The sequence below is a fragment of the Macaca mulatta genome, chromosome 20 (genome assembly GCF_049350105.2).
Source record: "Macaca mulatta isolate MMU2019108-1 chromosome 20, T2T-MMU8v2.0, whole genome shotgun sequence".
In the NCBI taxonomy this organism is placed as follows: domain Eukaryota; kingdom Metazoa; phylum Chordata; class Mammalia; order Primates; family Cercopithecidae; genus Macaca; species Macaca mulatta.
In genome coordinates this window covers 69,705,208-69,731,084 of record NC_133425.1, presented here as the reverse complement: position 1 = coordinate 69,731,084, position 25,877 = coordinate 69,705,208, and the positions used below count along the sequence as shown (strand labels likewise).

Below are 25,877 nucleotides of genomic sequence, written 5' to 3'. Positions count from 1 at the left end.
AAGGTAACCTCCCAAGGTCATACACCAAGAAGAGAGAATGGAGGAAAAAGGCACGTCGCTGTTCTCGAGGCTGCACCAAAGGAGCCTCAGTCTCAGTCCCCCTGTGCCACTGAGGCCACGCTAGGTGATCAGCCTTGGGAGGGAGACTTGCGTAGCCTTACTCGGTTGCTAATGGGTCTCTCCGCACGAGAGCCTGTGTGAACCCAGGACGCTCAAATCATGCGCTACAGCGCCACCTACTGGCCCGGGAATGTGGACCAAGGCAGTAAAGGAATCGTATCTGATAGGTGAGCAACTACATCGTCCTATTGTAAAGTTGGCAAACAATCATTTAAATTTTTTATTTTTATGTTTATTTTTGGGATGGAGTCTCACTCTGTTGCCCAGGCTGGAGTGCAGTAGCGCGATCTTGGCTCACTGCAACCTCCGCCTCCCAGGTTCAAGCGATTCTCCGGCCTCAGCCTCCTGAGCAGCTGAGATTACAGGCACACGTCACCATGCCGGACTGATTTTTGTATTTTTAGTAGAGACGGGGTTTCACCATATTGGCCAGGCTGGTCTTGAACTTCTGACCTCAGATGATCTACCCACCTTGGCATCCCAATGTGCTGGGTTTACAGGTGTGAGCCACCACACCTGGCCTAAACATTTCAAAACATTAAAAATTCTTCCTTTTTTTTTTTTTTTGAGACGGAGTCTAACTCTGTCGCCCAGGCTGGAGTGCAGTGGCGCGATCTTGGCTCACTGCAATCTCTGCCTCCTGGGCTTAAGCGGTTCTCCTGCTTTAACGTCCCCAGTAGCTGGGCCTGCAGGCATGTACCACCACACCTGGCTAACTTTTGCATTTTTAGTAGAGAAGGGGTTTTGTCATGTAGGCCAGGCTGGTCTCGAACTCCTGACCTCAGGTGATCCACCGGCCTCGGCCTCCCAAAGGGTTGGGATTACAGGTGTGAGCCACAGTGCCTGGCCCAAAATCTTTAAATTTTAAAGCACATTTTAAAGATTTTGCTCTCCACTTTTCCCCATTCATTTAATCATCTGTTAAACACCAGGCACAATGTGAGGTGTTGGAGTTTCGAGTCCTCAGAGGGATTTATAGAACCAGCAGGGCAGAGAACCAAATAAAGACATATCAGAAACAGGCGTGTGGGGACCCCAGAAGGGGCCATTCTCTTGGAAAGAAAGGCTCCGCTGCAGTATGTTGGTGGTCTTGGGCTGGGCTTTTGAAAGACAGGAGGGCTCTGTCAGGACCAATTGGGGGAGTGGGGGTTCATGTGATCCTCAATCCTTGTGACTTTCCACAAGCACAGGGGACGGCTGCCAGGAGGCATTTTAGTAAGCAAAAGATGGGAGTGGGAAACCTCTCAGTGTGACTGGAGAGCAGGATTCGAGGTGAAATCCAGCTGTGGACGGGGAGCATGCACCCAGCTGCAGGCCCCGCATCACACGCAGCATGGGCCGGAGCCCTGGGGCAGTGCAGCCTGGCACACCCTGGAGACCCTGGCTGGCCAGGCTAAGGACTTGGAGCTTTGTCTCATGACAAAGGGGAGTCCCTCAAAGGTTTCAAGGCAGTGAGTAAAGTGACCTCCCATATTTTACAAAGACAACTGCAGAGGGAGGACAGGAGGACATGAGAAGCAGGAAAATCAATAAGAGATTGTTCTCAGGCCGGGTGCGGTGGGTCACGCCTGTAATCCCAACACTTTGAGAAGCCGAGGCGGGCAGATCACAAGGTTAGGAGTTCGAGACCAGCCTGACCAATATGGTGAAACCCAGTCTCTACTAAACATACAAAAATTAGCCGGGCGTGGTGGTGCATCCCAGCTACTCAGGAGGCTGAGGCAGGAGAATCAGTTGAACCCGGGAGGTGGAGGTTGCAGTGAGCCAAGATCGCACCACTGCACTCCAGCCTGGGCGACAGACTGAGACTCTTTCTCAAAAAAAAAAAAGATTGTTCTCTAAGTCAGGGCTGACAGCTCTCTGAGCTGAGCCAAGCTGAGAAGCTGCGAGGAGTAAGATAGGGCCGGGAACTCAGGTCCGTTAGTCCGTCCTCCGAAGTGGGGCGGGACAGCAGAATGGATTTCCGATCTGCTCTGTGAGAGCCTCGCCCAAGAAAGCCCGGAGCCACTTCCAAGAGCCGCGCTCCCACGGGGGTGAGAAGCGTTTTTCTCCGAGGCTGCTTGTGGCTTAGGACTGGGGACCCACTGGATTTGGAGTAAGCCCTGGCACAGGCCTCGAGGGAAGAAAGAACTCCCGCGCTCCCCACCCTCCACAGGATCTGCGATCATCTCAGAAGTTCCGGTTCCACGTGCAGAAACCCCGCCGGTCCAAGGCCCGGGTTCCAAAACGGCCCTAGGAGTCAAAGTTTCCATAGCTCGCCTCTGAGGCTGGCAAAGAGGCCCTGGGGGCTGTGCCTCCAGAGACCCAAACAAGCTCACGTGGCAGGGGCGGGGCTCCGCGAGGGCGTCACGGCGTGCTCGTGCGCGGCTGAGGTCACGCGCCAGCCGTACCCTTGCCCAGGGGCCGTAAAGCGCGGAAGGTCGCGGTCTCGGCTTCCCCGGAACTTTTTGCTCTCTTCGCCCCGCCCCCTTTCCATCCCCGAACCCCGCTTTCCGGCCCGCGGCGACCCCCGGCAGCCGTTGTGACAGCCGCATTGCTCCCTCCGGGTTGTAGGTGAGCGCGGAGCCCGTGGGGGCCCGTGAGGTAAGGAGATAGCTGCGGGGCCACTCTGGCCTCCCCTTCCGCGCGGGCCTGAGCGCCCCGGGACCCCTGGGTTCCCCTCTTTCTCCTTTGGTTTCGCCCGGGGGTGGTCTCCGCAAGCCCCCGCTTCCAGTCGTTTCCGCCTGGCCTCGCGAAGGCGCGTCCAGGCGCCAGTACTTGGTCCCCGGAATGTTGTCCGCTCGTGTCCTCGGCTACCTCTGGGCCTGCGCACCGCTCCTCCAGGCGCCTGCACCTCAGCCCCGATGCCAGGGCGGGCGGGGTGACCTCGGGCTCCCCCCTCTCGGGCTTGCACACCCCTGCGGCGCAGAGCCTACTCCAGCTCGCCTAGCCCGGTCGCATCCCTGCAGGTGGAACTGTTTTCCCGCGTTGAGACGTGCGGTCCGCTTGTGCTTTATAATTAGTAAGACTGCTGCAGAGTCCTGAGGAAGAAGTCACCTAGAAAAGCCTGGACCAGGGCAGTGAGCTTCCTTCTTAATGTTTGACCTTTGGGGGCCGATGTGTGATACCTCGGATTTGAAACAAGAATCTCCAAGCCAGTGTCTCGCATGCATATAAACATGATGTACGGGGTTGGGGGCTGGTGGTGGAGGAGGAGCCAACCCGACGGGTATGCTTTTCCAGTGACAGGGACTTGTGTTAATTTCTTTTTTATTTTTTTCTGAGACGGAGTCTCTTTCGCCCAGGCTGGAGTGCAGTGGCGCGATCTCGGCTCACTGCAACCTCCGCCTCCTGGATTCAAGCAATTCTCCTGCCTCAGCCTCCCAAGTAGCTGGAATTACAGGTGCGCGCCACCTCGTCCGGCTAATGTTTGTATTTTTAGTAGAGACGGGGTTTCACTATGTTGGCCAGGCTGGTCTCGAACTCCTGACCTCGTGATTCGCCCGCCTCAGCCTCCCAAAGTGCTGGGATTACAAACATGAGCCACCGCGCCCGGCCAACTTGTGTTCATTTCTTAAACTCGCGTGATCACCTGGTGTACTTGTTGAAAAATATAGCTCCCTGGAGTGGCAGGATCAGACTCTGCAGAGGTGGACCCTGGGAATCTGTCGTTTTTAAACAAGTGTCCCAGGTGGTTCTTTTGCTGAGGCAAGTGTGGAAAATGTTGTGTGAACCCACCCATGCTCATCCAGTCTTCCTTGTGACCGGCGGTCCACTGTGTGCAACGCCGAAGCCATACAGAGGGACACCTCGAAGTTAGAACTAGCACCTTGGTCTTGTTGGAATAAGCAGATCTCAGTAGAGCCAGCCGCAGTCTTACGGTTGTTTAGCAGAAGTTATTCTTTTTAGCAGAGAATATTATACGGTCATTTTCCAGAACCTTAAAAAATATATGATTTTTTTTTCTTTTTTTTTTTTTTTTTTTTTTTTGAGACAGAGTCTCGCTCTGTAGCCCGGTCTGGAGTGCAGTGGCGGGATCTCGGCTCACTGCAAGTTCCGCCTCCCGGGTTTACGCGATTCTCCTGCCTCAGCCTCCCGAGTAGCTGGGACTACAGGCGCCCGCCACCTCGCTCCACTAGTTTTTTGTATTTTTTAGTAGAGACGGTGTTTCACCGTGTTAGCCAGGATGGTCTCGATCTCCTGACCTCGTGATCCGCCCGTCTCGGCCTCCCAAAGTGCTGAGATTACAGGCTTGAGCCACCGCGCCCGGCCTATGATTTGTTTTAAACCAGATGATGTGCTTCATTTCTGTCTTTGACGTCTTCAGTTTCTCTTTTTTTTTTTTTTTTTTTTTTTGAGACGGAGTCTCGCTCTGTCGCCCAAGCTGGAGTGCAGTGGCCGGATCTCAGCTCACTGCAAGCTCCGCCTCCCGGGTTTACGCCATTCTCCTGCCTCAGCCTCCCGAGTAGCTGGGACTACAGGCGCCCGCCACCTCGCCCGGCTAGTTTTTTGTATTTTTTAGTAGAGACGGGGTTTCACCGGGTTAGCTAGAATGGTCTCGATCTCCTGACCTCGTGATCCGCCCGTCTCGGCCTCCCAAAGTGCTGGGATTACAGGCTTGAGCCACCGCGCCCGGCCGACGTCTTCAGTTTCTTCTCCCGTGGCTTTACCTCCTTTGCTATCAAGCTTTGCTTTGGTTTTTCGCCAACCCTATAGGCTTAGGTTTGACAGCAAAAGTGCTAGACTCTGGTGCCTTCCTTTTCTTCCTTGTCTTAAGCCCTTTTCCTCTGCCCTCATGCCCTCACCACTTCACTCTTTTGAAGGTCATAATGAACACAAGGTCAGAAATCCCTTTTTTGGCACCAAGCTCCCTGGGCTTTTATTGAGAAGAAGTCTCACTGTGTTGCCCAGGCTGGAGTGCAGTGGTGCGACTGTGCCCACTGCAGCCTCCACATCCCTGGTTGAAGCAATGCTCCTGTCTCAGCCTCCTGAGTAGCTGGGACTACAGGTGCAAGCCACGACACTCAGCTAATTTTTGTGTTTTTAGTTAGAGATGGGGTTCACCATGCTGATCAGGCTGGTCTCGAACTCCTGACCTCAAGTGATCCACCTGCCTTGGCCTCCCAAAGTGGTGGGATTACAGGCGTGAGCCACTGCGCCTGGCCTTTTTTTGTTTTTTTGTTTTTTTGTTTTTTTTTGTTTTTTTTTGTTTTTTTTTTTTTGAGATGGAGTCTCGCTGTGTCTCCCAGGCTGGAGTGCAGTGGCGTGATCTGGGCTCACTGCAAGCTCCGCCTCCCGGGTTCCCGCCATTCTCCCGCCTCAGCCTCCCAAGTAGCTGGGACTACAGGCGCCCGCCACCACGCCCAGCTAGTTTTTTGTATTTTTTTTTAGTAGAGACGGAGTTTCACCATGTTAGCCAGGATAGTCTCGATCTCCTGACCTCGTGATCCACCCGCCTCGGCCTCCCAAAGTGCTGGGATTACAGGCTTGAGCCACCGCGCCCGGCCCTTTTTTTGTTTTAAGACAGAGTCTCACTCTGTCACCCAGGCATGAGTGCAGTAGCATAATCTCGGCTCACTGCAACCTCTGTCTCCCAGGCTCAGGCGATCCTCCTACCTCAGGAGTTCAGGACCAGCCTGGGCAACATAGTGAGCCTATCTCCACAAAACAAAAATATTTTAAAAATTAATAAAACACGAGATTGGCTTATGTGGTGAGACAGTATTGAATCCAACAAAAGGGAACTGGATAGTTTGGCCCAAGATGCAATGGTGGCCGCACCATGAGTACCTGGGACCACAGGCACCCGCCACCACACCCAGCTATTTTTTTGTTTTTTTGGTAGAGACGGGGTTTCACCATGTTTGCCAGGCTGGTCTCCAACTTCCAACCTCAAATGATTCACCCGCCTCGGCCTCCCAAAGTGCTGGGATTACAGGTGTGAGACACCGTGCCCAGCCTGAAGTTTTTTTAAATTCCACCTTAAAACTCATCTGTTAACTGTGTTTGTTCTGCCACCTTTGCAGTTCCCTTTTTCCTGTTAGGGGGATGTGCCTAATAGTTCAGTCCTCACAGCTGTCCTTTCCTTACCATGTGCTTTCATTTGAAAGGTAGCGTGGAGTCATGATTAAATAGCAGGCCACTAGTGCCAAATTGACAGGGTTCTGCTGCTCAACAATTTGGTAGGACCTTGGGTGAGTCACTTTCACTTACCTGTACAAGTGTAGAGTAGAAATGCTAATATCTACCTCATAAGGTTGTGAGGATTAAGTTAGTTATATACATAGGCAGTATCTGGTGCATTGTAACTACTTATAAAAATATTAGCTTTAAAAATAATTCTTAGGCCGGGCGCGGTGGCTCACGCCTGTAATCCCAGCACTTTGGGAGGCCGAGGCGGGCGGATCACAAGGTCAGGAGATCGAGACCATGGTGAAACCCCGTCTCTACTAAAAATACAAAAAATTAGCCAGGCGCGGTTGTGGGCGCCTGTAGTCCCAGCTACTCGGGAGGCTGAGGCAGGAGAATGGCGTGAACCCGGGAGGCGGAGCTTGCAGTGAGCCGAGATCGCGCCACTGCACTCCAGCCTGGGCGACAGAGCGAGACTCCGTCTCAAAAAATAATAATAATAATAATAATAATAATTCTTGGCCAGTCATAGTGGCTCACACCTGTAATCCCAGCACTTTGGGTGGCCAAGGTGGGTGGATCACCTGAGGTCAGGAGTTCGAGACCAGCCTGGCCAACATGGCGAAACTCCATCTCTACTAAAAATACAAAAAATTAGTTGGGCACAGTGGCATGCACCTGTAATCCCAGTTACTCAGGAACCTGAGGCAGGAGAAACACTTGAACCTGGGAGGCAGAGGTTGCAGTGAGCCAAGATCACACCACTGTACTTCAGCCTGGGTGACAGAGTTGAGACTCTGTCTCACAATAAATAAAAATAAAAATAATTTTCTCGGGTATTTAGATATCTCCTCAAATCTAGGGACCTACCCTTGATTTTTCCCCCATCTTCTTTGTTCTCTGTTCTCATTCATGCATCAACATGTATTTCCTAGATACCTATGCTGAATGCTAGGAAAATTGAGCAATTTATAAGGTTTCTGCTCTTAGTTCCATTATAATAAGGAAATAATAGGCCGGGTGTGGTGGCTCAGCCTGTAATTCCAACCTGTAAATCCCGCTTTGGGAGACCAAGGCGGGCAGATCACTTGAGGTCAGGAGCTCAAGGCCATCCTGTGCAACATAGTAAGACCTCTCTTCTACAAATATTCATAATTTTAAAATTAGCTGCTGAGCGTGATGGTGCACACCTGTGGTCCCAGCTATTCTGGAGGCTGAGGTGGGAGGATTGCTTGAGTCTGGGTGGTTGAGACTGCAGTGAGCCATGATCATGCCGCTGTACTCCAGCGTGGGTGACAGACCTCGTCTCAAAAAATAATAAAAAATAACCACTATTTACTGAGTGCTTCTTAGGTGCTTGTACCATGTTCTTCCTGCCTTGTCTGATTTAGTCTTTGCAGTAACCACGTGAGGTAGGTGTTACTAGCCCATATTACAGATGAGGAGCTCAAAGCATAGAGATCTGGTAACTTGCTGAAAGTCATACAGCTAGTGAGAGGTGGGGATATTTTCAAACCCAGACCTGTCTGCCCCCAAAGCCTGGATTCCCTGCTGTGCTGGCGTGTTGCTTCTCTGATTGGCAAACAGACCATTGTGCAGTGTGGTAAGTTCTGTGCTGGGAGAAGTGCAATGTGCTATAGGAGAACATAGAAGAGCCATCTAACCAAGTTTTGGAGAAGGAGGGGGTGAGTATCAGATAAGATGTCAAAGAGGGGTCTGGACATGGTGGCTGATGCCTGTAATCCCAGCACTTTGGGAGGCCGAGGCGGGCAGATCACAAGGTCAGGAGAGCAAGACCATCCTGGCTAACACGGTGAAACCCCGCCTCTACTAAAAAATAGAAAAAAATAGCCGGGCATGGTGGTGGGCACCTATAGTCCCAGCTACTTGGGAAGCTGAGGCAGGAGAATTACTTGAACCCAGGAGGCGGAGCTTGCAGTGAGCTGAGATCACACCTCTGCACTCCAGCCTGGGTGACAGAGCGAGACTCCATCTCAAAAAAAAAAAAAAAAAAGATGTTAAAGAGGCTGTGACCTGAGGAGATTACTTGTATTTGTGGAAGGGGTGGCAGGAACCATGCCAGGAGGGGTCAGCATGCACAGAACCTGGAGCTGAATAGAACATTCACGCCTCACCTGATATGTTTGGGGAATTACAGGTTGTTCAGTCTGGCTTGGTCAAAGTGTGGGGAGAGGAGAAGTGAGACCACAGATAAGAACCAGACTGTGAAGGATCTTGCACTTGATATGAAAAGAGTTTTGCCTTTTTCCTGAGGGCATCAGAAAGTCATTAAGGCTGGGCGTGGTGGCTCACGCTTGTAATCCCAGCACTTTGGGAGGTGGAGGTGGGTGGATCACCTGAGGTCATGAGTTCAAGACCAGCCTGATCAACATGGTGAAACCCCGTCTCTACTAAAAATACAAAAATTAGCTGGGCGTGGTGGCATGCGCCTGTAGTCCCAGCCGCTCAGGAGGCTAAGGCAGGAGAATTGCTTGAACCTGGAACATGGAGGTTGCAGTGAGGCGAGATCACACCACTGCACTCCCAACTGGGCGACAGCGAGACTCTGTCTCAAAAAAAAAAAAAAAATGCTGAGGAAAAGGAGCAAAAAGGGAGGGAAATGTTGCAGGTAGATGAAAGAGACAGAGCAGTTGATGGAGCTAGGGTCGAGAGAAGAGAGGAGGAAGTGGGATCCAGGGCACTTGGGGGAGATTAACTTTCCGGTGGGTAAAAGAAGGAAGAGATGGTTGCAGATGCAAGTGAGTCTATAGGAAGGGTTTCAGGGAATGAGGTGAGACAGGTTATCTGCTTAGAATGAGGGAAGAAAGGAGGTGAAGTTGAAAGTTGAGAGAAGAGCAGCTGGGCTCTGAACCTGAATACAGACAGAGGTCTGCCTGTGGCTTAACATGTGCTAGCCTAAGCCACCAAGGAGCAGGACAGTTTTCAAGTATAACCAAGTGGTCACGGGTCAGAAGCCAGGAGGTTGACATTGAGGTCAGTGGGATGGGGCTGGCCATTAGGCAGCGGCAGTTCCCCAGGAGAGCTGTGTTGCCATTGGGACAGGGTAGAGAGAATGTCAGCAAAGGGGTAGGTGCTTGCCTTCGGGGAAGGTATTCTAGACGGTGCAGTAGAGGGGCTTGAAGGGAAGGAAAGTGAAGAGAGCTTGGGTCATGGGAAGTACAGTGGTCACATGGAGATGAGATTATGGAAAGACTAGCTGGGTAGAGAAGCTTCTGTCTTGAGATGGTGCTTAATAGGGACTGGGGTGAGAGGCATGGTGGCATTCACAAGCTGGCCAAGACAATTTGTCTCCAGTTGGATGGTATATCAGCCTGGACACAGTCTGTGCTTGCATTGGTTGCAATTGTGAGAGTCCTCTGTGATGGATGGACATAGATACCTTGGCCTTGGACAATTTGGGCTGACTGTGGAGTGTCTGTGGGTCCTGTGGCTGGCAGTGGAGGCGGTAAGGAGGTGACTAGCAGTGAGCTGCCCTGAGGCCCCCTTGTCTACCGCCTCTCATCTCAAAGTCCTCATCCTCCTGTACACATGACTGCATGGACAACCAGTAGGTCTTTCTTTCTTCAGTTTCTTGAAAGTTGAACAGTCATCTGTTTTGCTGATAGATTAAGTTTATTAAAACCCTGCTTTGGCCAACGGCGGTGGTTCACGCCTGTAATCTCAACACTTTTGGGAGACCAAGGTGGGAGGATCACTTGAGCCCAGGAAGTCGACTCTGTTCTTCTTAATTCTACCATGCGCTCTCCACAGTGGAGCCAGACCTACCTTTGAAAAACAGCCCCCCGCCCCCCGCGCCAAAAAAAGCAAAGAAAAGAAAAACATCCCAGATCATTTCTTTCCCCTGCTAGGGATTTCCCTGCGTTAGTGATTTTCCTTTGTACTTTGAATAAAATTCCAACTCCTGCTGATGGCACCCAAGGCTGTGTGTCACTGGCTTCCGCCTGCCTCTGCAGCGTTGTCTTAGATCGTCTCCCCACACTCCCCATGTTGTGTGCGTGCAGGCCTCCTTTTTGTTCTTGGTCTGTCTTACCTCAGGGCTTTTGCACATGCTCGTCTCAGTGTCTGCCAAATGTGTAGTTCGTTCCTTATCCTTCAGGTCTGTTTCCAAGTGTCACTTCCTTGGAGGCTATTTCTGACCATCCTATTTTAAATATGCCCCTAGTTACTCTATCACGTTAGCTTTGTTTACTTGTTTTATTTGTATATTTATTTGTATATTGATTGGTGCTCTCCTCATTCACACACGCAAACTCTCAAATGTAAATTTCATAAAGATAGACTTCCCCATTCTTGTCCACTGCTAGCAGAATGTCTGAAACTCAGTATGCCCTCAAATTTTTTTTTTTTTTTGAGACAGAGTCTTGCTCTGTGGCCCAGGCTGAAGTGCAGCAGAACAGTCTCGGCTCACTGCAAGCTCCACCTCCCGGGTTCACGCCATTCTCCTGCCTCAGCCTCCCGAGTAGCTGGAACTACAGGCGCCTGCCACCACACCCGGCTAATTTTGTATTTTTAGTAGAGACGGGGCTTTACCGTGTTAGCCGGGATGGTCTGGATCTCCTGACCTCGTGATCCGCCCACCTTGGCCTCCCAGAGTGCTGGGATTACAGGCGTGAGCCACCACGCGTGGCTGCCCTCAAATATTTGCTGAATGATTTGTTCTTTGTCAAATCCCTTTCTCATTAATCCCATGCACTGAGTTGAATGGCATGAAATATGTTTGGTTTCTCTGTCTAGTTTAAATTCCTGAGATCTAGTTGGTGAGAGACGTGATGTTCTACCGGTTGCTGTCAATTGTTGGAAGACAAAGAGCCAGCCCAGGATGGCAGAACTGGTCCTCTGCAAGAAACAGCGCGTCAGCTGCAGAGGCACGTTCCATGGCCCTGCCCACCCAGGCACAGGTGGTCATCTGTGGAGGTGGAATCATGGGCACATCTGTGGCCTATCACCTCTCCAAAATGGGGTGGAAGGATATTGTCCTTTTGGAGCAGGGCAGGTAAGGATCAGACTGCATTTGGCTCATGGCTGTGCTGCTCTAATCTAAGATTCCCTCTCCTTTCAGAGATACTGCCCCACCAGTAGCGAATCTAAATGTTGCCAAGTAGCGTGAGAAGCAGCAAGGTGGAATCTCCTGAGTTTTGTTGAATGATGATTAGTAATGCTCATGTTCTCTGATTTTTAGAGAGTTGACAAATTTCCTTTTCCTTTTTTTTTTTTTTTTTTGTTGTTGTTGTTTTGGTAGACAGGATCTCGCTTTCTTACCCAGGCTGAGCTTGAATTGCTGGCCTCAAGCAGTCCTCCCACCTTGGCCTCCCAAAGTGCTGGGACTACAGGTGTGACCCACTGTACCCAGCAGCATTTTAGACTTTGACAGAAATTTGTGTTTGTAAATAATGTGGATTGCATTTAAGCAAAGTAGACAACTGCTTGTGTTCGCTTAATTGCTAGTTCTTAACATTGTTCACATTCCCCAAAAGAAATATGCTCTATAGGCTTAGTTTCTCTGTGCTTGCCTTCTTTTAGGTCAAGTATTTTCTGCTCTATTGGCTTGTAAGCTAAATCCCTTTATATTAATTTGTAATAGTTACAGAGATTACAGAATGGATTCTTATAATCCATCATTAATATTATACCACTACACAAGTAATGTTAGATTCATACAACAGTATTGGCCGGGCGTGGTGGCTCACGCCTGTAATCCCACCACTCTGGGAGGCTGAGGTGGGCAGATCACCTGTTCGAGACCAGCCTGACCAACATGGTGAAACCCTGTCTCTACTAAAAATACAAAAATTAGCTGGGCATGGTGGTGTACAACTGTAATCCCAGCTACTCGGCAGGCTGCGGCAGGAGAATCGCTTGAATCCGTGAGGTGGAGGTGGCAGTGAGCAGAGATCATGCCACTGCACTCTAGCCTGGGTGACAGAGCGAGACTATGTCTCAAAAAAAAAAAAAAAAAAATACAGGCCTTCCACTCTGATAATTCTTAACCTGTGTTTAGCTAATGTTTTCTTTTTTCTTCCTTTTTTTTTTTTTTTAAGAAGGGGTCTTGCTGTGTCACCCAAGCTGGAGTGCAGTCACACTATCACAGCTGTCTGTAGCCTCGACCTTGTGGATTCAAGCAATTCTTCTGTCATAGCCTCCTAACCTACTGTTGACATGCACCACCATGTCTGGTTGATTTTTGTATTTTTCGGTAGAGGTGGGATCTCCCTGTGTTGCCTAGGCTGTTTTCTTTTTCTTTTTCTTTTTCTTTCTTTTTTTTTTTTTTTTTTGAGCCAGACTCTCACTATGTCACCCAGGCTGGAGTGCAGTGGTGCAATTTCCGCTCACTGCAACCTCTGTCTCCCGGGTTCAAGCGATTCTCCTGCCTCAGCCTCCCGAGTAACTGAGATTACAGGCGCCCACCACCACGCCTGGCTAATTTCTATTTTTTTAGTAGAAACAAGATTTCACTGTTAGCCAGGCTGGTCTCGAACTCCTGACCTCAGGTGATCCACCCATCTTGACCTCTCAGAGTACTGGGATTACAACTGTGAGCCACCACACCTAGCCTAGGCTGTTGTCTTATGATCAGACTCAGGTTAGAAACTTTTGTAAACGCGCTGTATTGAGATACAATTTGCATACCATGCCACTCATCCTTGTTAAGTGCCAAATTCTGTTCACAGAGTTGTGTATCCATCGTCACAACCAGGTCATACATTTTTGGCAGTAAGACCACAGAAATTAGGCTGGACTCTCAGCAGTGCACCACATCAGAAGATGTATAGCTGTCCTGTCTCACTTCTGGTGGTGATAACCCTGGTCACCCAGTTATGTTGGTGTCCTCCAAGCGTCTCTAGCACAGAGACCCTGTTTTCTCCCTTTATAACGGGCCAGTGCCCTATCAGGAGAGATGGATTCTGAGATTATGCCAATATCCTGTTCATATCAGTTCGTGTCAGACCTCCACCTACCGGGCTTAGCATCCATTGACAGCTGTTGCCTGAGTCAGCTACCACCATGATGATTGACAAATGGTGATTTTTTGATCATCCTTCTACATTTATTATAGTTGGCATATTGCTGTCAGGAAGAGATTTCCTTCTCCCCCATTTATTTACTCAGTTATATATCTGTATACACACACACACACACACACACACACACATTAGTTTAGACTCATGGATTTCTATTTTATGCAGTGGATCCTCTTTTTTTTTTTTTTTTGAGACAGAGTCTTGCTCTGTCACCCAGACTGGAGTACAGTGACATGATCTCGGCTCACTGCAACCTCTACCTCCCGGGTTTCCAGTGATTCTCCTGCCCCAGGCTCCCAAGTAGCTGGGACTATAGGTGCATGCCACCACACCTGGCTAATTTTTGTATTTTTAGTAGAGATGGGGTTTCACCATGTTGGCCAGGCAGGTCTTGAACTCCTGACCTCAGCTGATCCACCTGCCTTGGCCTCCCAAATGCTAGGATTATAGGCATGAGCCACTGCACCTGGCCTGCAGTATATACTTTTAAGAGCAAAAGTCGGTTTTGTTTTTGTTAATGTTTTTGAGACAGGATCTCACGCTGTCACTCAGGCTGGAGTGCTGTGGTTCAATCTTGGCTCACTACAACCTCTGCCTCCTGGGCTCAAGTGATCCTCTCACCGTAGCCTTGTGAGTAGCTGGGACCACAGGCATGCGCTACCACGCCCGGCTAATTTTTTGTATTTTTAGTAGAGATGTGATTTCACCATGTTGTTCAGGCTGGCTTCAAACTCCTGGGCTCAAGTAATCCATCCACCTCAACCTCCCAAAGTACTGGGGTTACAGGTGTGGGCCACCACACCTGGGCTCATAATGCTTCCTTGATGTCAAAGTCTATCTCCTATTTTTTGAAATCCTTTCAAATTTAATTATCAGGTATTTCCACAAAAAATGATAAACTAATTTCAGTGTAAATGTTTGTAAGTGGAAGACTCTAGGGAGGTTCATTTTTGGGAGGCCAAGGCGAGTGGATCACCTGAGGTCGGGAGTTCGATACCAGCTTGGCCATCATGGTGAAATGCTGTCTCTACTAAAAATACAGAAATTAATTGGGAGTGGTTGTGTGCACCTGTAATCCCAGCTGCTTGGGAGGCTGAGGCAGGAGAATTGCTTGAACCCAGGAGGTGGAGGATGCAGTGAGCCAAGATCACGCCATTGCACCCCAGCCTGGGCAACAGAGCAAGACTCGGTCTCAAAAAAAAAAAAATTATGCCTCAGCCAAGTGCAGTGGCTCATGCCTATTATCCCAGGACTTTGGGAGGCCAAGGTGGGTGGGTCACCTGAGGTCAGGAGTTCAAGACCAGGCTGCCCAACATGACAAAACCCTGTCTCTACTAAAAATGCAAAAATTAGCTGGGCATGGTGGCATGCGCCTGTAATCCCAGCTACTCAGGAGTCTGAGGCAGGAGAATTGCTTGAACCTGGAAAGCAGAGATTGCAGTGAGCCAAGTTTGTGCCACTGCCCTCCAGCCTGGGCAACAGAGTGAGACTGTCTCAAAAAGTAATAATTATTATTATGCCTTATCAGTGACTTGTGAAATGGTTTTATACTCCCCTTTATCTATAATTGTTCCTCTTCTCCATCTTCACTGTTGTTCTCATAGATCAATGATTCTTAAATCTGTCTGCACAGTAGAATCAGCTGGGGAGCTTTTAACAATTACCAATGCCCAGACCTCTCCCCAGAACAAACCAGAATCTCTAAGGGTGAGCCAGGTATCAGTATTTTTAAAAGCTTCCTGGGGAACTCTAATGTACCCCCAAGGGCAAGAGCCACTGTCAGAGCTGCTCGAGGAGTGCTCTCCCAGCAGAGACATCACCAGAGCTATAGGTGCTGACCACCAGCCAGATAATGGAACGCCCACCTGGGGTGGAGCCCCACACTGTTAAAAAGATGATAGAAACGTCTCTTAAGGGAGCTGACAATCTTACGGGGAAAATATCATTATTAGAGTAAATACAGTAAACTCCAGTGACAGGCATGCTGACACAGATGGTAGTTTATTTACTGAGTGATAAATAATTTGGGGAAAATGACCTTAGAACCCCCACCTGCTTTCTTGACATATGGGTCCCTTGCAAAACTGGGTCTTTGGGAGCTACCACAAATTAGAGAACTTTTTTTCAATGTAAAGTTTATGTACTTTTGAGTAGGCAATGTATTTATATGATTCAAAATTGAAAATATGTAAAAGAGGCTGGGTGCGGTGGCTCATGCCTGTAATCCCAGCACTTTGGGAGGCTGAGGCAGGTGGATCATCTGAGGTCAGGAATTCGAAACCAGCCTGGCCGACGTGGCAAAACCCCATCTCTACTAAAAATACACATTTAGCCAGGTATGGTGGTGCACGCCTGTAATCCTGGCTACTTGGGGGACTGAGGCAGGAGAATCGCTTGAACCTGGGAGGTGGAGGTTGTGGTGAGCCGAGATCATGCCATTGCACTCCAGGCTGGGCGACAAGAGCGAAACTCCATCTCTTAAAACAACAACAACAAAAAAATTAGCTGGGCATGATGGCGGGTACCTGTAATCCCAGCTACTCGGGAGGCTGAGGCAGGAGAATAGCTTGAACCCAGGAGGCAGAGGTTGCAGTAAGCCAAGATTATGCCACTGCACTCCAGCCTGGGTGACAATAACAAAACGCAAAAGCATCTCAAAAAATAAAAAGAAAAAGAAAGAAAGAAAGAAAATATGTGAAAGAGTGTACAGGAAAAAGACTCCTTTTCAATCTTCTTTTTTTTTTTTTTTTGAGACGGAATCTTGCTCTGTCACCCAGGCTGTAGCGCAGTGGTGCAGCCTCAGCTTACTGAAACCTCCGCCTCCTGTGTTCAGGCGATCCTCCTGCCTCAGCCTTCTGAATAGCTGGGATTACAGGTGCCCGCCACCATGCCCGGCTAATTTTTGTATTTTTAGTAGAGAGGGGGTGTCGCCATGTTGGCCAGACTGGTCTCGAACTCCTGACCTCAAGTGATCTGCCTGTCTCGGCCTCCCAAAGTGCTGGGATTACAGGCGTGAGCCACTGCACCCAGCCCTCAATCTTCACTTCTAACAAAAAGCTTTCCTCTCTGGAGGGAAGTTAAGTTCTAGTTACATTCTCTACTTCTATAAGCAATTATGTGTTGGTAGGTTTGTGTGTGTGTGTATGGGTATTCATTTATTATATTTTTTCCCTTTTTTATATAAGTGGGAGCATACCTCACACACTGTTCTTCGCCTTGCTTTTTCATTATGATTGTTCCATGTTGGTACATAAAGACTTTTTCATTCTTTTTTTTTGTAGCTGCATAGTATTCCATTGTACAGATGAATTCCAAAATTTTATTTTATTTTAGAGATGGAGTCTTGCTCTGTTGCTTAGTCCGAAGTGCAGTGGCACAATCCTAGCTCAATTCAGGTGCAAACTTTTGGGATCAAAGGATCTTCCTGCCACAGCCTCCCAGGTAGCCTGGCTAACTTTTATTTATTATTTTTTAAACTTTTATTTATTCATTTTTTTTGAGGTGGAGTCTCACTCTGTCGCCCAGGCTGGAGCGCAGTGGCACAGTCTTGACTCACTGCAAGCTCCACCTCCCGGGTTCACGCCATTCTCCTGCCTCAGCCTTCCGAGTAGCTGGAACTATAGGCGCCCGCCACCATGCCCAGCTAATTTTTTGTATTTTTTGTAGAGACAGGGTTTTACCATGTTAGCCAAGATGATCTCAATCTCCTGACCTTGTGATCCACCCACCTCGGCATCCCAAAGTGCTGGAATTACAGGCGTGAGCCACCGCACCTGGCCTTTATTTTTATTTATTTTTTATTTTTTTGGTAGAGACACGGTCTGGTTATGTTGCCCAGGCCAGTCTTCAACTCCTGTCCTCAAGTGATCCTCCTACCTCAGCCCCTCAAATTGCTGGGATTACAGGCATGAGCCACTGTGCCTGGCCTAAACTATCCAAAATTTTAAATCTGTCCCATGTCAGTGAACATTTTTCTCACCTTGTTGCCCAAGCTGGAGTGCAGTGGTGTGATCATACCTCACTGCAGCCTCTACCTTCTGAACTCAAGGGCTCCTCTGGCCTTAGCCTTCCAAGTAGCTGGGACTGCAGGCATGTGCTACCATGCCTGGCTAATTTTGTTGTTGGTGGTAGAGATGGGGTCTCCCTTTGTTGACCAGGCTGATCTTAAACCCCTGTCCTCAAGCAGTCCTCAGTCCTCCTACTTTGGCCTCCCAAAGTGCTGGGATTGTAAGTGTGAGCCACTGTGTCCACCTTGTTTCCATCTTTTGGTATTAGAAACAGTACTATAATGAGAAACTTTGACCTTGTATTCACAGATACGTCAATGTACCTAATAGCATTTTGCATCCATCCTGCAGGCTGGCTGCTGGCTCTACAAGGTTCTGTGCTGGCATCCTGAGCACTGCCAGGCACTTGACCATTGAGCAGAAGATGGCAGACTACTCAAACAAACTCTACTATCAGTTAGAGCAAGAAACAGGGATCCAAACAGGTAAGCAAGTGTCTTCCGTTTACTGTTTTGCCTGTCCCTGAGACTGTTATATTCAGTTCTGTATCTTGTCCTCTGCCAGGTTTGCCTGCTGCTTTGGTAATTAAGACTTGGGTTGGCCAGGCGTGGTGACTTACACCTGTAATCCCAGCACTTTGGGAGGCCGAGGTGGGCGGATCATGAGGTCAGGAGATCGAGACCATCCTGGCTAAGACGGTGAAACCTCGTCTCTACTAATAAATTAAGAAAATATGTAAATTATCCTGACTGTACTTCTTTTGAAAATAAGATACCAAATTGCTTCAACTTTTTCTTCATGAGAATTAAGAGTCATTGCATTTTAGGAGGATTGTCATTGGCCTAAGTGTAATTATGGTTCTATATCAGGTGTGTTGATTACAAACAACAGGAATTGACTCTGGCCAACTTAGAGCTTGTTGGGAGGAGCTTGGGGCCTGTGGAGTTGGTAGGAGGCTGCCAGCTGAAGGCAATCTGAAAGCCAGGATGTGGGGACTGCACCGCAGGCAGTCCCTCAGCCAGAACAGGAGCAGCCTGGTCTGGACGATGCTGCCCTTGAGATGGTGACCTCTAGCCATTCACCTATGTGCTCAAGACTGACTATTTCAGGAGGGTCTGATTGGATAAGCTTAGGTCACGTGCCCACTGTTTGGCTATACTGGGGAAGGAGAAGGGAGAATCTGACCCTTGGTAGCTGATGTTATTGTGAGTGGCCTTTGCCAAGGGTTACACCCCCCCAAGACTAGGAGGAGAAAGGGTGAATTTCCTAAAAGGAAGGAAGAATAGGGATGGGTTCAAGGTCGAATCCCTGCCCAAAATCTTCTTCTTTTTTTTTTTTTTTTTAAAGATAGAATCTTGCTGTGTCGCCCAGGGTAGAATGCAGTGGTGCAATTCTGACCCACTGCAACCTCCACCTGCTGGGTTCAAACAAGTCTCCTGCCTCAGCCTCCCCAGTAGCTGGGATTACAGGCATGCACCACCACACCCAGCTAATTTTTATATTTTTAGTAGGGACAGGGTTTCACCATGCTGGCCAGGCTGGTCTCAAACTACTGACCTCAGGTGATCCGCCCCCCTCAACCTCCCAAAGTGCTGGGATTACAAGCGTGAGCCACTGCACCTGGCCTAGAATCTCATTTGATCCTCACAACCTCACAAAACTGTTAGCTGAGAATGTTTGGTTAGGGCATGGAGCCTTAGCGCATCTGAAGTTCTTAAAATTTTCCGAAGAAGCTCAGAGAAGCTGATTTACCTGCCCAAGGATATTGAGTGGCAGTCCCAGGATTCATCACAGGTCTTCTAAGCTATAATCTAGTGCATTTTCTACTCTCCCATCCTACATTTGGTCTGATCTGTCTCATTTGGGCTCATTTTTCTTATAGGTTACACAAGGACAGGCTCAATCTTTCTGGCCCAAACTCAGGACCGACTGATCTCCCTGAAGCGCATCAACTCAAGGCTGAAGTACGTAAGAGTCTAGAAGCGTGGCCTGACTTGACCACACTGGCCTCTGCCAAAGAGCCTGTGAATGTCATTGTCCCTTGTGTTCTGTGGCAGTGTCATAGGTATCCCTTCTGAGATCATCTCCCCCAAGAAAGTGGCCGAACTTCACCATCTCCTCAACGTGCACGACCTGGTGGGGGCCATGCATGTTCCCGAGGATGCAGTGGTGTCCTCTGCTGACGTGGCTCTTGCCCTGGCAAGTGCAGCCTCCCAAAATGGTGAGCAGGTTTTTGCATTTTCTTAAGATGGATTAGCAGGGAAGATGTTACCTAAGGAAGTGTCTCACAGTAGGCAGTTACACCAACTCAAGTTTGGAAAGATTATCCTCTTTGGGGTACTCAGCTTCCATTTTTTGAACACTGTGTCTTATAATTTTGTTTATCTGTTAATAAGTGTTTTCCCTCAGGGCCCCATTTTTTAAGTTCCAAAGAACTGCTTTTAGTGCTAATTAATGCCCCTTTTTTGGAGACAGAGCTTCTCTCTTTTCTCCCAGGCTGGAGTGCAATGACACAATCTTGGCTCACTGCAGCCTTCACCTCCTGGGTTCATGTGATCCTCCTGCTTCAGCCTCCCGAGTAGGTGGGACTAAGGTGTGCGGCACTACACCCGGCTAATTATTTTGTGTATTTTTAGTAGAGACGGGGTTTCGCCATGTTGGCCAGGCTAGTCTTGAACTCCTGACCTCAGATGATCCACCCACCTCGGCCTCCCTAAGTTCTGGGATTACAGGCATGAGCCACTGGGCCCGGCTGATTAATACCTTTTGGACTTAAGGTAATATTTTTCCCCTACAGGACTTGAGAAGTTCAAGGTGAAAACATACCTTGGAAGTTTAATCCACACCTGAAATCATGAGCCCGTGTTGCACTGAATGAGAGAAAAACTTACTAGTGTCCAGGGTATCATATCAATGATATGGGCAGATTACCACTTAAGGCGCCTTTTTTACATCCTCTCCTCTCTGCTCCATAGTCTGTGATTCCTGGAATTTAATTATTGCGTTCCAAAGTCTGTTTTTAAACTGACTTGCTATTTTCAATCTTGAGCAAGGCCCATTTACGTAGTCTCAGGATATGATTCCAGGTTTTTTTTTTTTAATTAAAGCATTGAGCCGGGTGTGGTGTCTCATGCCTGTAATCCCAGCACTTTGGGAGGCCAAGGCAGGTGGATCACCTGTGGCCAGGAGTTCAAGACCAGCCTGACCAACATGGTAAAACCCCATCTCTATTAAAAATACAAAAATTAGCCGGGCATGGTGGTGCACGCCTGTATTCCCAGCTACTTGAGAGGCTGAGGCAGGAGAATCGCTTGAATCCAGGAGGCAGAGAGCAAGCCAAGATTGCACCACTACATTCCATCCGTAACAACAGAGCAAGATTCCGTCTCAAAAACAAAATAAAGTAATAAAGCATTGACTTGACTTTGTCAGTGTTTCTTTTGGGTGGAGAACCTGCTGCAGATGTCTACATTCTGGTACATCAGATGAAGTACCAACTCTTTCTTTACCTTGGAACAGGTGTTCAGATCTATGACCGGACATCTGTTCTTCATGTAATGGTCAAAAAAGGTCAAGTTACTGGAGTGGAGACAGATAAAGGACAGATTGAATGCCAGTATTTTGTCAACTGTGCCGGCCAGGTAGGTCAGCACCAACACTGGGCTCTGCTTTTCTTATTTAACGTTTGTCTCCAAGATTTTTTTGGTGTAGAGAAGTAAGATTAGTATTGTGATTGATTATACAGATATCAGTAACTACACTGTTTCTTGTAGGGTATTCTAAATCAGAAACCTATACTTAGTCCGAAATAGAAGCATGTGTGACCTTGTCCTTCCTCCATACTGGGCTGACAGGTGCTATCCTGGTCAGGAAGGCCAGCAAATGGTCAGGCATTGACGTGAATCCTTGGCGCTGGGTCTTGGTGTTACATTTCATTCTACAACCTAGCAAATAACTTATTAGGCTATTTTATTGTGTCAGGAATGTGGACACTAATTTCCAGGACACTGCTTCTTTCAGAGCAGATTGGCTCTTGCCTTCCACGCTATGATCCTGAAGTGAACTAAGAAATACTTTCGCCATGTGAAGTTCATTTAGTGATTGCTCTTTGGGGTTTGTAGTTGAACCCAGGCATTTTATCGAAAGGACCTCCTTTGGTTCCCATGAGCTCCTTTGACTAGCTGGTAAATATCTCTTCCTTTGATCTCAAAGTAATTTCTACGGCTGAAAAAATGTAGTATTGCTCCCGATCCAAATAATTGAACTAAAGCAGGCTAACTTCCCACACTTGACACTGTAGCAAGAGCACACATAAGCCACTTGGAATTAATCTCAAGAGGCTGAACTTGCTCATTTGTATTTCTGTTCCTCTTCCCACCTACAAAACCTGTCCATTTGTAGTGGGCATACGAGCTGGGTCTGTCCAACGAGGAGCCGGTTAGTATCCCGCTACATGCCTGCGAACACTTCTACCTCCTGACTCGCCCCTTGGAGACCCCTCTGCAGAGCAGCACACCAAGTGAGGACTTGCACTTTTTAAAAAAATCTTGTTTCTTTGCCAGTATCCTGTCCTTTGAAAAGGAAAACTTTCTGCTAAGGACAGACTGTGTCTGAAAGAGTCTTTCATTTCTAGAGCATGTTACAGGGAGGTGGACCCAATTCTGACTTTTCTTTATTAACTCTTTATGAAAGGATGGCCAAAATTTCCATTAATACATTTTTTTGTTTTTGTTTTCATTTTGCAAGCTAATTTTAGTCCTAAACAGAGATCATTGAGAATATTTGGACTGTCATGTTGACTTTTTGACTTGAATGCTATAGATTGTAGAAACGTCATAGGTAAACGATAGACTTAGGTGAGTTAGTGGTTCCAAGCACTGTAGGAGAGGGTTCTCACATCCTTTTGATGGTCTTCATGCCTAGAATGGGCTCTGCAATCCCCCTTTCTGTTAAACTTTCGCTTGGCACAATGGGAGTTACGTGGTTTGCTTGTGGGGTCTAGTCAAAGCTTCTAGGAAAGGGATAATCAGAGAAACAGTCTCCACTGAAAGTCTAAATGGGAGGATCTTCCCCCATGACCTCAAAAGGTATTTTAAAGCTAATGAATGCCTGTGTTCATTGAATGTTCTTTCATTAATAAAGCCATTAATGGGATGGGTGTTTTTGTTTGGTTTTTCTGTCTATTTAGAAAGCTAACTTGCCTCTAAGCCCTTGTTTTTTCTTCCACTCCCCACTCCATGTCATTTCTCCTCCTCAGCTATTGTGGATGCTGATGGAAGAATTTATATTCGGAACTGGCAGGGTGGCATCTTGTCTGGGGGCTTTGAGAAGAACCCGAAACCAATTTTCACTGAGGGCAAGAACCAGCTGGAGATTCAGAATCTACAGGAAGACTGGGATCACTTTGGTATGTGAACTACATTATAACAGTACTGCCTTATATTTGTCTAAGGTGTTATATTTATCAAAGTATTTTCAAGAATAGTTGCTTGTTTAATGATTATAACAACACCATGGGGTACAACAGTGGTTACAGACGGTGAGTTTGCCTGGTCTAAGGATGAAGTTACTAGGTAGGAGATTCAGGGGGCTAAAATCTTTTTACTGGACATTTGGCTTATTTTTAAATTTTATTTGATTCTTAGTTTTACTTTTTTTTTTTATTTCTTGAGACAGAGCCTTGCTCTGTGGCTCAGACTGGAGTGCAGTTGCACAATTATAGCTCACTGTAGCCCGAAACTCCTGGTCTCAGCTTATATTTTTTTCTTTTTGGTAGAAAAAAAAGAACATGGTCTTGCCATGTTGCCCAGGCTGATCTCGAACTCCGAGGCTCAAGTGATCCTTTCACCTTGGCCTCCCAAAGTGCTAAGATTATAGACATGAGCCACTGTGCCTAGCCCTTTGTGTGTGTGTAGTCATCTCTACCATTTTGTGTGTGTGTGAGATGGGGTCTTGCCCTGTCATCTAGGCTGGAGTGCCATGTGATGATCATAGCTCACTGTAACCTCAAATTCGTGAGCTCAAGCGATGCTGCCACATCAGCCTCCCAAGTAGCTGGGACTACAGGTGCTTGCCACCACGCCCAGCTAATTTTAAATTTTTTTTTTTTTTTTTTTTTTTTTTTTTTTTGAGACGGAGTCTCATGCTGTTGCCCAGGCTGGAGTGCAGTGGCGCGATCTCGGCTCACTGCAAGCTCCACCTCCCGGGTTCCCGCCATTCTCCTGCCTCAGCCTCCTGAGTAGCTGGGACTACAGGCGCCCGCCACCGCGCCCGGCTAATTTTTTGTATTTTTAGTAGAGACGGGGTTTCACTGTGGTCTCGATCTCCTGACCTTGTGATCCGCCGGCCTCGGCCTCCCAAAGTGCTGGGATTACAGGCTTGAGCCACCGCGCCTGGCCAATTTTTAAATTTTTTGTTGAGATGGGGTGTTGCTGTGTTACCCAGGCTGGTCTCGAACTCTTGGGCTCAGTCAGTCCTCCTGCCTCAGCTTCCCAAAGTGCTGGGATTACGGGCATGAGCCATCATATCCAGCTGTTTTTTTTGTTTTGTTTTGTTTTGTTTTTCCCTGAGATGGAGTCTTGCTCTGTTGCCCAGGTTGGAGTGCAGTGACGCGATCTTGGCTCACTGCAACCTCTGCCTCCCCGGTTCAAGTGATTCTCCTGCCCCAGTCTTCAGAGTAGGTGGGACTACAAGCACCTGCCACCATGCCCAATTAATTTTTGTGTTTTTAGTAGAGATGGGTTTTGCCATGTCGATCAGGCTGGTCTTGAACTCCTGACCTCAGGTGATCCACCTGCCTCGGCCTCACAAAGTGCTGGGATTACAGGCTTGAGCCACTGCCCCTGGCCTTTTTTTTTTTTTTTTTTTTTTTTTTTTTTTTTTTTTTTTTTTTTTTTTGAAATAAAAGTCTTGCTCTCTCGCCCAGACTGGAGTGCAGTGGCACAATCTTGACTCAGTCCAACCTCCACCTCCTAGGTTCAAGTGATTCTCATGCCTCAGCCTCTTGGGTAGCTGGGATTACAGGCGTGCACCAACATGTCTAGCTAATTTATGTATTTTCAGTAAAGACAGGGTTTTACCGTGTTGGCCAGGCTGGTCTTGAAATCGTGGCCTCAAGTGATCTGCCTGCCTTGGTTTCCCACAGTGCTGGGATTACAGGCGTGATCCACTGTGCCCAGCTCTTCTTTTTTATTTTATTTTATTTTTTTGAGATGGAGTTTCACTCTTGTTGCCAAGGCTGGAGTGCAATGGTATGATCTTGGCTCACCACAACCTCTGCCTCCCGGGTTCAAGTGATTCTCCTGCCTCAGCCTCTTGATTAGCTGGGATTACAGGCATGTGCTACCATGCCTGACTAATTTTGTATTTTTAGTAGAGATGGGGTTTCTCCATGTTGGTTAGGCTGGCCTCGAACTCCTGACCTCAGGAAATCTGCCCACTTCGGCCTTCTAAAGTGCTGAGATTACAGGCATGAGCCACCGTGCCTGACCCCTGCTTATTCTTTATTCATCTAAAATCATTGCTGAGATTTTAGGTTTTAGGAGGAGACTGCTTTCAGTAGGACTTCATATAAAATTGAAGTGCTCTTTAGAAAACAGAAATATTGGTTGGGTGCGGTGGCTCATGCCTGTAATCCCAGCACTTTGGGAGGCCGAGGCGGGTGTGTCATGAGGTCAGGAGATCGAGACCATCCTGGCTAACACAGTGAAACCCCATCTCTACTAAAAATACAAAAAATTAGCTGGGCGTGGTGGCGGGCGCCTGTAGTCCCAGCTACTCGGGAGGCTGAGGCAGGAGAATGGCGTGAACCCAGGAGGTAGAGCTTGCAGTGAGCCTAGATCGCGCCACTGCACGATCTAGCCTGGGCGAAGACTCCGTCTCAAAAAACAAACAAACAAACAAGAAAACCAGAATTATTTTTGGTTTGTTTTGTTTTTCAGAATTGTTTTGTTAGTGTAGTGTTTTATTAAATTTCAAAATAATTTTATTTATTTATTTATTTATTCATTCATTCATTTTGAGATGGAGTGTCACTCTGTTGCCCTGGCTGGAGTACAGTGGTGCAATCACAGCTCACTGCTGCTCCGCCTCCTGGGTTCAAGTAATTCTCCTGCCTCAGCCTCCTGGGTAGCTGGAATTACAGGCACACACCATAACACAGAGCCAATTTTTGTGTTTTTAGTAGAGATGGGGTTTCACTATTTGGCCAGGGTGGTCTTGAACTCCTGACCTCAAGTGATCCACCTGCCTCAGCCTCTCAAAGTGCTGGAATTACAGGCATGAGCCACTGCACCTGGCCTTTAAGGCCTGTAATCCCGGCACTTTGGGAGGCTGAGGCGGGTGAATCGCCTGAGGTCAGGAGTTTGAGACCAGCCTGGCCAACATGGTGAAACCCCATCTCTACTAAAAATATAAAAATTAGCTGGGCGTGATGGCGTGCACCTGTAACCCCAGCTACCCGGGAGGCTGAAGCAGGAGAAGCACTGGAACCCAGGAGGCAGAGGCTGTAGTGAGCTGAGGTCACACCACGGCACTCCAGCCTGGGTGACAGAGCAAGACTCCATCTGAAAAAAAAAAAAAAAATTGGCTGGGCACGGTGGCT

At 48.1% G+C, this 25,877-nt stretch overlaps 1 protein-coding gene across 7 annotated transcripts in view; it reads left to right on the top strand.

Moving 5' to 3' along the window:
* Window positions 1-2,570: 2,570 nt before the first annotated feature.
* The window catches only part of PDPR (pyruvate dehydrogenase phosphatase regulatory subunit), a 45,210-nt gene continuing 21,903 nt past the window's right edge, over window positions 2,571-25,877 (top strand). For 3 of the 7 annotated variants that reach the window (XR_013411176.1, XM_077984627.1, XM_015126615.3), the window contains exons 1-8: window positions 2,571-2,703; window positions 10,984-11,242; window positions 17,627-17,760; window positions 19,158-19,239; window positions 19,333-19,496; window positions 20,795-20,916; window positions 21,677-21,794; window positions 22,533-22,682. Coding sequence is in view for 4 of the 7 variants with exons in the window: in XM_015126615.3 (XP_014982101.2) it covers window positions 11,019-11,242; window positions 17,627-17,760; window positions 19,158-19,239; window positions 19,333-19,496; window positions 20,795-20,916; window positions 21,677-21,794; window positions 22,533-22,682 (994 nt within the window). In the remaining 3 variants the exon portion in view is untranslated. The remainder of the gene's footprint in view (window positions 2,704-10,983; window positions 11,243-17,626; window positions 17,761-19,157; window positions 19,240-19,332; window positions 19,497-20,794; window positions 20,917-21,676; window positions 21,795-22,532; window positions 22,683-25,877) is intronic. The other 4 variants (XM_077984628.1, XM_077984625.1, XM_028841610.2 and 1 more) reach the window with 3 other exon arrangements.